General features: G+C 40.1%; 1 protein-coding gene across 1 annotated transcript in view; it reads left to right on the top strand.

Moving 5' to 3' along the window:
• The first annotated feature begins 4,386 nt into the window (after nucleotides 1–4,386).
• LOC113409560 (hepatocyte nuclear factor 4-beta-like) overlaps nucleotides 4,387–12,140 on the top strand; it is a 38,831-nt gene continuing 31,077 nt past the window's right edge. Inside the window, exon 1 of the mRNA XM_026663614.1 lies at nucleotides 4,387–4,480. Coding sequence (XP_026519399.1) covers nucleotides 4,387–4,480 — 94 coding nt within the window. The remainder of the gene's footprint in view (nucleotides 4,481–12,140) is intronic.

Raw genomic sequence — 12,140 nt, forward strand, 5'->3', positions numbered from 1 at the left:
CGGGGGAGCCGCGGCCGTCGATCCTGCGCCGTCTGGACCCCAGGTAATTCGATCCAAGATACTTCAACTTCCGAAGAAGTGGGTTGTAGCCCACGAAAGCTTATGCTATAATAAATTTGTTAGTCTCTAAGGTGCCACAAGTACTCCTGTTCTTTTTGCGGATACAGACTAACACGGCTGCTACTCTGAAACCAGTCTTGTTTTAAAGACTGAACTCCTATATAAGAAATAAAACAGTGATGTCCTGGGAGGTGGAGGGGGCGGGCGAAGCTTGTTTCTGCTCTGAGAACTTGCATGTCTACAACAAATATTTTCTCATAAAATCATATAAAAAAAGGGGTCATCAACATAACAGCCCCATAGTCCCCTCCCATATCTGTGAGTTTTGCTTTTATGAAGCAAATAAAATGAGATTAGTAAGATCCTGAATGCTTTTCGGAGCCAGGCTAATCTTCTGTTATTGACCTTCTAATATAGCCTGATCCTGCAAGGTGCTGAGGGGTCCCAGAGAGATGCTGTGTACGCTTGGCTCTCCTTGAAAAGGGTGCTCAGAACCTTGCAGGATTGGGTCCAGCCTGCATCTTACAAAGATGTGCCAGATTAATAGAACTAGTCAAGGCTGGTTTTGAGTAAAATGCAAGAATGACTAATCAGATGCTAATTTAGCTGATGTTGGCATTACTTTGCGCCTTGGGGCACAGTCCAAGGATAAAAAAATAAATCTTATCTAAGCGGGGAGTCATTTGTGTGGGATTAGTTACAACGTATTCTTAAAAAAAAAAAAAAAAAAGAGAGAGAGAGAGAGAAAGAGAAAGAGTTAGAAATCTAGGAAAATCCCATCTACGGTTAACACTTTGCAAAGTCTACGATACCTCCCTGATACATGGGGGAAATCCTTGCTGCCTGAAAGGTAAATTTGACTTGAGTAGATGAGGTCAAAGAGAGTGAATCTAAGATTTTTCAAAACCTGATTTTGGCACCTTTCTTGTCAGTTGTATTACAGGGTTTGCTAGATTACATTGTGCTCCACTAATTATGGGTTCATTCAGAGTTCAGACTATTTGGCAACCTCTAATCTTGGCCACGAGTCTTCCTTTTGGAAAAGCCTCTGCCTGTTCCTCAAGACCCTTCTCTCCTCCAAATTCAACAGGATGTCAAACTGGATCCCGTAGAATGCCTGTGTAGGAAGGAGTCTCTGAAACACAAGCAATAATATGATATATTGAGATATACCTATCTCATAGAACTGGAAGGGACCTTGAAAGGTCATTGAGTCCAGCCCCCTGCCTTCACTAGCAGGACCAAGTACTGATTTTTGCCCCAGATGGCCCCTTCAAGGACTGAGCTCATAACCCTGGGTTTAGCAGGCCAATGCTCAAACCACTGAGCTCTCCCTCCCCCCCCCCCAATGTCCTTGAGGATGGAGTTGTAAAGTGAGGGAAGATGTCAAGGCACCTGGATGGTGATAGCTCCTGCATTCCAAACGTATAAAGGTATATACTGCATTAGTAAGAGACACCACTGCACGTGAGAGTTTCATTTCCAGTCTTCTTGCTCCCAACTCCTCAATCTTAATAATGAAAAATCTTGAGATTCTATGCAAAACTCTGAAATAAAAAGAAAAGAAAATATGGAGCACTTGGAACTCGACAGGAGAAATTGGAATTTTGCCTGACTTCAAAACACAGACTGTTATTGAGAAGCAAATGTTTATATTGGCATGATTTTGAACTGTCCATAACCAAACAACAAATGCAATATCAAAAGACTGTACAGAACACTGGCATGCCGCTTCCAACTATTTTAATAGTTTCAACACTTCACTTTGACTGGTACCTTCTGCCATCTGGGCCTTTATCAACAACAACTTAGACCATGGTCTCATGAACACTGAAAGATTGAGCCTGGACAATAGGTGGGAGAAGAACAGAGATGCTGTAGGTAGCAGATGTTGGTGATTCAGGAGATGTAACCGTCTCCCATTGGGTCAGTACTGAACCAATGCCTCCATGTTGTTAGGGGCAATATGATGACAGAAGTATTGGATGAGAATTAAAACTAAGGTCTTGACTATTGTCAATGTTGTTCATTTTTCTATCACGGGTTTCATTTATCAATGCACTTGTGGACATTAATTATCCCCTGGCACAAGACTAGTGATATCAACTCCAGTGTCCTGCCCAAATTCTGAATTGGTTAATTACATCTGCCTACCTTACAAGTCCGCTGTAAAAAGTGACAAAGAGTCCTGTGGCACCTTATAGACTAACAGACATATTGGAGCATAAGCTTTGTGTCTGACGAAGTGGGTATTCGCCCACGAAAGCTTATGCTCCAATACGTCTGTTAGTCTGTAAGGTGCCACAGGACTCTTTGTCGCTTTTTACAGATCCAGACTAACACGGCTACCCCTCTGATACTTGAAGTCCTCTGTAGTTACAACTGGGAGCAGGGCTCATCTTCACTCCCATTTCTAAACTGAGCTGTCTACTGTTAATTAGTTGCCATGGTTACCTCAGAGCTGGCAGCACTTCAGTGGTGGGTCAAGTTCCATATATGCAATTGTACACAACATCTCCTGATCCTGCTCTTTTTATATTGGCAACATTTCTATTACTGATGGCAGGTTTAGGGCTATAATTTGTGGGACAGCATTTGAATGCAAGTTGCAATTAGAAATGGACAAAACGCCTAATATATTCAATGAATTTAGTCCTTTCTTCTGTTTGCAAGTTATCCATGAACAGACTTAGATTATTATGAATTTGCTCATTGTTCAAATATTGTATATGAACAACTCTCCCTGTCTTAGGTTTGTTTGCAAACTATTTGCATCCACGACACTTCTTCATGGCTTGCGCTTTGTTATTCCTGGTGTGTGATTGGTCAGCTAAATCTCGCATAGCGTTGTTTGTAATACCTAATTGGATAAATGAAACTTTTATTAAAAAGGAAGGGGGAAATTAAGGTGATTTCAAGCTTTCTGTGTGATGACTTCTGGCGTGACTCTTCATGCAAACACATATATGCATGAGTATTTGCAAGACTTCATTTTCTGCAGACATCCTTCCAAACAAGAATAAATCACCTCCATGAATATTCATGAATGGGAAGGAAGGATGGTTCAATGGTTTGGGCACTAGCCTGGGACTGCTGCTGTGGATTTCCTGTGTGAGCTTGGGCAAGTCATATAGGTCCAAATCCTCAAAGGTATTTATATGTCTAATTTGCATTGAAATCAATGGGAGTTAGGCAACTAACTACCTTTTGAGGATCTGGGCCTTAGTCTCTCTGTCTCAGTTCCCCATCTGTCAAATGTAGCATCTATAAAAGGTTCCTTCTACCTCACAGGGGTGATGTGAGTATAAATACATGAAAGACTGTATGGCACTGCTCAAATACTGTGGTAATGGGGGCTATATAAATGTTTGTGGCAAACAGATTGTGAATATCACAGATGTGACTTTGTGGGTGGGGTTAGAATGAAAGTCTGAGAGTTCTGTTTGTTTTTATTTAGCAGTACTCACCTGTCTAGAGAGGTTTGAAAGCTCATTGAGGTCAATGGAAGTCTTTTAATATATGGAGATATACCTATCTCATAGAGCTGGAAGGGACCTTGAAAGGTCATTGAGTCCAGCCCCTTGCCTTCACTAGCAGGACCAAGTACTGATTTTTGTCCCAGATCCCTAAGTGGCCCCCTCAAGGATTGAACTCATAACCCTGGGTTTAGCAGGCCAATGCTCAAACCACTGAGCTATCCCTGCCCCCCATTGGCTTCACTGAGTTTTGGATTAGGAAGCAAGTACTACACACATGTGAAGCCTTGTGTGTTCTGGCCATCTGTGGGACTGATTCTCCCCCCTCCCCCTCCTCGCCTCCCACCCCCACTGGCTCAAGTGACTCCACCTGGCATTTTTACAAGGGCAGATGGCAAATGGCAGAGAAAAGTATCATTGAAGTGACCCGAGTGCTAAGTGACATGACCCAGAGCTTTGTCCTGAAAGAACAGTTCAGTGTGTGAATGCCTCACTGCTACACTTTTCAAAATGTTTACACAGGGATTGCCATAAACCACATGGTGTTGAACCGAGGATGCAGTCCAAGCTGATTTAGCCCAGGCCTTATCTGCGTCATATAATCATGATACAGGACACAGACACGCAGGTAGAGAGAGAGAGAGAGAGAGGTAAAGACTGGACCTCTTCCCCTCCAGCCTTCTCTTGGCACTGGGAGGGGACTGTGGGGGAGCTAGGTAATGATTTGTCACTCCAAGGTCTTGGGGTTGTCTCTCTTTGCAAAGGAAACCTTGGCCATGATTGACAGCAGGGCTGTTTTGGCCTGTTCCGTTGCTGTTGACAAGTAATAATGAAGCTTTGTCAAGCCATAATGGATATGGATATGCCAGATTATGTCGAATCCCTGGACTCCTCTTACACCATGCTGGAGTTTGAAAACCTGCGGGTGCTGCCAACTAACACGGGTGAGATTTCTGCTCAGTTCCTCTTAAATAACCCCGGTTACCTTATTGAAAAAGTTGGACGTCTAGAAAAGATAGATAGGAGGTGCAGGGCAAAGGGTGGAAGGTGTAATATTTAAGGCGAGGAACTATCCGCCTTTGTTGTGGCTGTGGTTGTGTTCAGGCCAGAGTACGATCGTTCCCTTCAAAACTGAAATGCATGGGGTTGTTTTTTAATAATTTATTCAGCCCTCTAGTGTGCTAGGTATGATGCAAGTAAAGACCCTGCCCAGAAGAGCTTGCAACCTGTTACGAACAGTTTCAATATCTCTGGTGCTCTGTAATATGCATTCTGTTTTGTACCTAAGGAGCAGGGAAATTACTTCGCACACAAAGAAAAAAATGTTCTCCTAAAATGACATAGACACAAATGTATGGCGATACTTATAGGGAAAAAAGACAAGTGTGTATATACATGGTTTGAGCAATTTAATCCTTATAAGCGCCATCAATGTTGTTACTCACAAAATACACTGTGAGCTGGGGTCACTTATTCGAAGGTTTTTAGCTAGTAAATATCCAAATGTTCTGATCACCTACCTGGGAATTACAGCTCATTTACTAAGCTTGACCCAAGTCTTTTCAACACACAAGGAACATGACTGTAATGTGCGCTTGACCCTAGCAAATATCTGCCTTGTCCAGAGAACTCCAGGAAAGTTGCACAGCAGCATTTGGGACTGGAGCATTCAGAAGTATGTTTGATGTCATTTTAAATAGTAAACGCTCTTCTAGAAACACTAATCGTCCATCGCCTGAAATGTGAGGTGAAGGACACTATAAATTATGCAATGTAAGGCCAACATCATAAATAAAATTGGGAATAGTCCAGCCTGCCTGGATAGTCTAAGTAAGTGAAATGTCAAGAGGTTTATTCTAGTTAAGATTAATTTCTTACTGCATCACTTATACTTCCTCATTAGTGGTTTCATCAAAAGGAAATCAGGAACAACAGCTTTTGAAATGTGTTTTGCCAGCAACTCAAAGTTATTATGCATGCTTATGTGGGACACAAAGGATTTCAGAGCTTATGTTCAAAAGAAAATGAAAAGGCCTAAAGAAAATTAGAATTGTCAACTGGTCTCAAGAAAAGTTCATCCTTTGGAAAAGAACTTTTGAAAAGTTTGGCAGCTCAAAATTGAGTATATCAGATTTCATGTTATTTTCACTGAACGGTTTCCATTTGATACTATGTCGTCAGTAAACATGTTTTGCCCTGGCACGCGCTTTCTTGAACAACAAGATACATTTTTTATCTATTGTACAAATTGTCCCCAAATCCATTGTAACTGTGACATAAAACCCTGTATTGTTGTGGTGTTTCATTAGGTAAAAATTACAGGCTCAGTTTTCTCTAAAGGCGAAGGCTATCTAGGTTGGTATTGGGCTATTTGCCTTATTGTTAATAAGTAACTGGCTCTCTCGGGAACTAGCTGTTTTGAAATTAGCTTGTTTGTCTTTGGTAAGTAGCCTCTTCTACTGTTTGTAAGAATAGTTTTAAAAAGAGAGGTGAAATCTCTATGCATGAAAATGTATTCTAAACCAACAGCATTCAGGATGCATGACTTCCCAATCTGTTTTAGCAATATTTTTACAAAGTATTAAAATAAAGAAATTTTCTCACTTTAGATAGTGTTTATAAAAAACAGGGAATTAGTTCAAATTAAATCTATATACATTTTTTTAGGACCCTAGTTTGCCCCACTGAAACCAATGGAAATTTGGCTCTACACTTTAGTTGGAGCAGGAGCAGGTCTTCAATATATATATTCTAATGAATTTAGGGCCTTATTCTGAGTTTACAAGAGTCTGATCATCCTTACACTGGTATAAATCCAGTGACTTCAGTGGAGTCACTCCTGATTTACCCTGGGGTAAATGAAAGCAGAATCAGGCCCTTAAGCCTCTTTCTAAAATCTATGCATCACTTAATGAAATTAAATGGCAGCAAATTTAAAATGGAGAACAGGAAATTCTAGGTCTTTTTGTGATTTATAATTAACCTGTGGAACTCACTACTGCAAGATATTATAGAAGCCAATAGTGATTACGGGTTTATTTTAAAATATAAGTAAGATATAAAGGTATATTTACAAATGGAATGTGTAATTATACTTATCTTTTTTTTTAAATCCTAGCTAAGGGCTCTCAGTCCTCAAATTTCAAGGCATAAAATGATCATGAGCTGAGAACAGGAACTTATTTCCTTTGTGGAGTATATTAATGCACTATATTTGGGTGGTGTACACTTTCCTTTGAAATATATAACATTAGTGATTCTAAGAGAGAGGATACCAGACTAGCAGGAAGATTGGTCTGTTCCAGTATGGCAGTGGTAGAGGGTGTTAGTCTAAATGTTTCCTTAACATTTAAAATAATCATAGTTTTGTGTTTGTATAATTACAGTAGCTATGGATAAAAGGTTATGTTCAAAGGAGCTCAGTGAAATTGTCGGTTCTTCTGGGTTAAGCTAGCAGAATTGGACACTTGTCAAATACTGTGGCAATATCAGAAGCACCTCTTGAAATTTGGCTTTCCCGTAAAATTAGTATTTCCTTTATACAGCTTATCAAAGATAAGTTGTACCCACAAACTAATAATAAGTGGGCAATAAGTTAAGTGGAGCTAGTTAGCCAAAAGGTGAGTATATGTCATGAAAAATTTCAAAGGAAATGAACATTTTTCATTTATTTCAAAGGTTTACATGATTTTTAATGAGCAATTTCAAAATGAACTATTTGGAATTTTTTCAAGAATTGTATTTTTTTATTTTCATGAGGGAAAAGAAACTATTTTCTTTTGCTTTTCTTCTATTCTCCTTTGGAAACTGGGAGGAGAAGTAAAAAAGCAAGAGAAAGTATTTTTCCCAATGAAAATTAAAACTTTTGTCAAAAATAGGAAATTTCAAGGAAACTAGTGTTGTTTTGTAAAACATTTTTGCTTTCTTTGAAATACCATTTGTCATCAAAATTTGCCATTAATCGAACAATTTCAACCAACTCTTGAGTTAACCCTACTTTTTTGTTAGCTATTATAATTTTCTTTTTACATGAGGGAAGCCTATGAATTAATTCCGAATCTTCAAGCTTCTTTGTACTTTATATACAATTGGCAAATGGGGTTAATGTAGCAATGGTTAATTCAGAAATGAATAAAGGAATCCATTGCGGGAGTGGAAGAGGGCATTACAATTTTGTCTATTTCAGACAGAAAGAGTGGCCAAAAAAAAAAAAAAAAGAGGGAAAATCAATGTTAGTCTTTTCTTTCCTTTATACCGTGTTATTAACTGGAGAAATATTCCTGCTTGGTACAATCTTGTTTTATTTGATCTTGGCTACAATTGCATCTATCTTGTTACTTAGTTCTTTATGTGGTGCTCATCACATATTTCATCACAGTTATCATTTTTTCTGTAAATTTACATTAATCACTTGGCCAATTGCAGTATAAATAAAGCTCCCATCTTTGGTGATTCCTTTACCTTCCATAGCATTCAACCGCCAAACTGAGTCTGAAGAGTTTAACGTGACCCTTTTAAAAACTCACTCTCAGCCAAGCTGCAATCTGACCCTTGTACAGTCATAGTTAAGGACAAGTCCAGCTAATGAAGATAATTTTAAAGCAATAAGAAATGTTCTGCCAGTCAGAGGGTGTGAATGCCTGAATATTCCACAAGGTATCAAGCATGCTGATAGCTCTCTGATAGGTCAGTTACTGTGTGAGTTTAGGAACAGTTAATCTAGGCTGGTTTTGATTTTGATCTTTAAAATACCTCACCTCGGATTGTTGGGGGTTGCAAAACTGATTTATAATGTATTTGAATTGCATCAGCGCCACGTTTCAAAGTGGACTGCAATCCTGCCTCTGAATTTGCATGCTGCCATTTTGGAGCTGACAATACCACTCACATTTTTGTGCCCCTCCCCCCCCAATTTAGATTTACAAACAAAAACTGAAAATCTGGCACATTTAAATCCAGTTTTAGTGCGTTCAAAATTGGTAACTGAACACTATATGCACCCCATATGCCCCTTTTGCTATATCACTTTAGGTGCATAAACAGTTTTTTAAAATGAGGACTTAGATTACTGCAAAGATATAATAGGTCAGTCTGGGGCATGGATGGAAGGCTCTATCATCCCTCTACAGATATCCACTAAAGACTTTATCATTACTGGAGGTAGATCTGAAAAGCAAAATTCAGATCTGAAGTGAATTCTGAGCCCTAGTCCAAATTTTGGGGCATTCAAATCTTGGGTGTTGATTAAGGCCCATTTTCTCTTCTTATTTATTGTTTGTATTGCAGTAGTATCTAGTAGACTCCACCAAGATCAGGGCCCCAATCTAAATAAACAAAACAAAAAGGTTGGAGGGGAAAGAGAGGTGACTGTCCAAGGGCAAGTGGCAGTTCAGTAATTAAGCTGAGAATTAAACCCAGGTAGCACAAATTTCACAAGGAGCGGTAGCTGACTGGTTAAGGCACTCGACTGCAATCACAGCAGTCATGGATTCGTCTTGCTCAGTCTCACACTGAAAGGTTACCTCCTGCTCACCTAGCTGCAGAATGGGTACCTGTTCCATAAGGTTAGGGAAGTCAAAGTTGGTTAGACATGATGGTAGCTGCATCAGTCCGTTGTGTACTGTTGGCTGCGGAAACAGACATGCCTAATCATGTCAGCATGGTGAGCCATATAAGACAGACTTTGCTCTTCAGTCTCAACCAGAAAACCACCCTTTCTCTCATTTGCTGTAATTGCATAATTTCATTTCAGCCATGCTATGCTATGCTTATACACAGTATATACCAGAGATAATTTCTGGTCTCCCGTCTACATCTGAACTTTCCTGAGTTTGACAGAGGTTTTCATATAATTTTTAGCTATCAGGCTAGGCTATAAATTCCCAGATTTTATGTTGATGATACATCACTTCTGAAACTCAGGCAAGTCTTGGATTTCAAGAGTAATTTTTCTGCCAGAGAATTTTGGCAGCAAATACGCCTCAGTGATACTCCCAGGGAGTAGACTGATATTTTCACTGCAATGACAATTCTATTCTGTCCAGAAACCATCCAGGACTAAGATCAGCTTTTCTGTATCTAATGACTGGTCTCTGTTGGAAAGAACGCCAGCAGATGCATCCTTCTAGCAAAAGACCAACAGACGTCTCACAGGAAAAGTTTTAGGAAAGGTTCTGTTTAAAGACAGTTCTGTTATATTATGGGGATGAGCAACTGTAACTGTTACACAATGCTGTGTTTTTGTGTTGGACTAAGTATAGGTCCTCTAGTGACTATGTAGCTCTGCCTTTCTTAGTAGAGCTCAGTCCACCCGCAAACACCCCCAAACTTTGTGTAGGTTGGAAATCCAGATCCGACATTTGCCACTTGAGCACGTGTCTAGTGATATTTTCATGAAAACAGGATTTTTTCATGTTATTCATTTGCTCTTCCTTATTCGGAGTCAGTCAGTAGTTTGTGACAGGGGTATAAATAGTGATTTGACATTTGTACGCACACTGGCTGAGCTGCTAACTACTGCCAACCATATCACTATCATCTTCTGAAAAGGACACGTCAGTGCACACGGTGGCCTGAACTTTGGACTGATTTACGCTGCATTGGGTTAATGAATCCTGGCCTAATTTTACAGCTATACAATTCCACTGAAGTCAGTGACATTTTCATGGTTGTAAATTAGAGCAGAATTGGTCCTTAACTTCAAAGAGATCATGAGACTCCTATGATGCACCATGGTGTCTCAGCCACAGGGAGAAACTGTGGTGCATCATGGGAGGTGTAGTCTGGCCAGAATTGGGTCCATAGAGGAGGACGGGAACCCAGAACTACAACTCCCACTAGGTAGATGCAGAGATTAATGCCAACTTGAAACAAAATGAAATGTTTATTTCTCATTTTCCTATTGGAACATTCTCCCAACTGACCTTTTCTCAGAGAAAATTTTGATGAAACCTCTTCTGATGAGAAAATGTTTCATTTAAATTTTTTTGACCGGCTCTAATGATCATCAACATTGTGGGTGTACTTAGATACAATGAGCTACCAGTGTGTTAATAAAGGGCCAGATTATGCCCCACTTACTCACTGAGTAATGCCTTGCTCACTGAAAATCAGTGGGACTGCCGCTGAGGTGAGCTACTACTTGGTGTGAGAAAGGCTAGCAGAACTGGTTCCCAAAAGTCTGGAGCTGAAGCCTGCAGCCTTTGCTCAAGCAAAACTCCCATTGACTTAGGACCAGGTAGGGAAGCCCTCACTGATGTTGTGAGCAGTTACTCACCCAGAGTTTCACAGTCTGGCCCTTTGCTGGGATATTTGCCCATCAGAACTGGGCTCTATTGAAAAATGAAAAGCCCACTGGATCCAAATTCTGTCCTGAGTTGCCTTGGCCCATCTCCACTGAAGTCAATGTGGGTTGCATAGACGTAACTGAGAGAATTGACCTCCTTATTGATAATTTTTGTAGTGCCATTTTTTTTTGTTTTACTGGAACTCAAAATCAAATAACCAGTGAGACTTTGTTCATTGTGGCCAGGATAACCATATGCTTGTTCATAAAAGAAATAGGTGGATCAAGAAGCTGCAGCTGATATTGACACAATACAGTACACTGGAGATATTGTTCCAATAGAGTCCATTCTATGCTTAACCGTCACAAATGTAAGACTGGCAAGATCAGTGTAAACTTGGGTTATCTGCTGCCTATGGCTTTAACTCGTGAGATATTGAGCACCTTTTCCAAAGGGCTGACCACTCACCACTCATTGACATCAGTGAAAGCTGGGGGCACCGCACCTCAGAGAATTTGAAAAGTAGCAAATTGTGATTCCTGCACATACTATTGGCTAAGAATTATGCACTTATTATTAATTATTATTTATTTCTTTTATTATGCTACCTTTTGTCCCCTATCCCATACGTATGGCTTACTTGTTTGCCTCATCCACCTGTTACACCTTGTCATTTAGTGTATAAGCATTTGGGGGCCAGGGCTGTTACTTTTTATGTTTGTACAATGCCTAGCACACCGGGACCCTGATCGGCTTGCTCACTAGGCACTACCACAATAATAATTAATAATAATAATTAATCATTAATGAAGAAGTCACTAGAATTGGTAGACATTTTTTGGTTGAAAAAGTATCTTCAACAAAAATATAGCGTTTCATCAAAAACAAATGTCACTTTTTGGGTAAAAATGTTCATTTTTTGAAAACCAAAGACTTTTAGGTTTTCGTGGGAAAAACCTTTTTTTTCTCTTGTGAAATTTTGATGAAAATGAAATGAAGCAAATTTCTTTTTGAAATTTCCCTTATAAAACAATTAGCATTTTCTGCCCACCTCTGATGGCCACCCATTCTAACTGGGAAGAACATTCTCAGAGTTTTAATTCTGAGTATCCTTCGGGGTCCTGTGTTACCTCTTCCTGTTTGGGCTTGCTATTCCAGTGTTTCTCAAACTCGGGTCGCCACTTGTTCAGGGAAAGCCCCTGGCAGGCCAGGCTGGTTTGTTTACCTGCCCCGTCCGCAGATCCGGCCGATCGCGGCTCCCACTGGCTGCAGGTCGCCGCTGCAGGCCAATGGGAGCTGCTGGAAGCGGCGGCCAGTA

Source organism: Terrapene carolina, unplaced genomic scaffold (assembly GCF_002925995.2).
Source record: "Terrapene carolina triunguis isolate 2854851 unplaced genomic scaffold, T_m_triunguis-2.0 Scaffold33891, whole genome shotgun sequence".
NCBI classification, from domain to species: domain Eukaryota; kingdom Metazoa; phylum Chordata; order Testudines; family Emydidae; genus Terrapene; species Terrapene triunguis.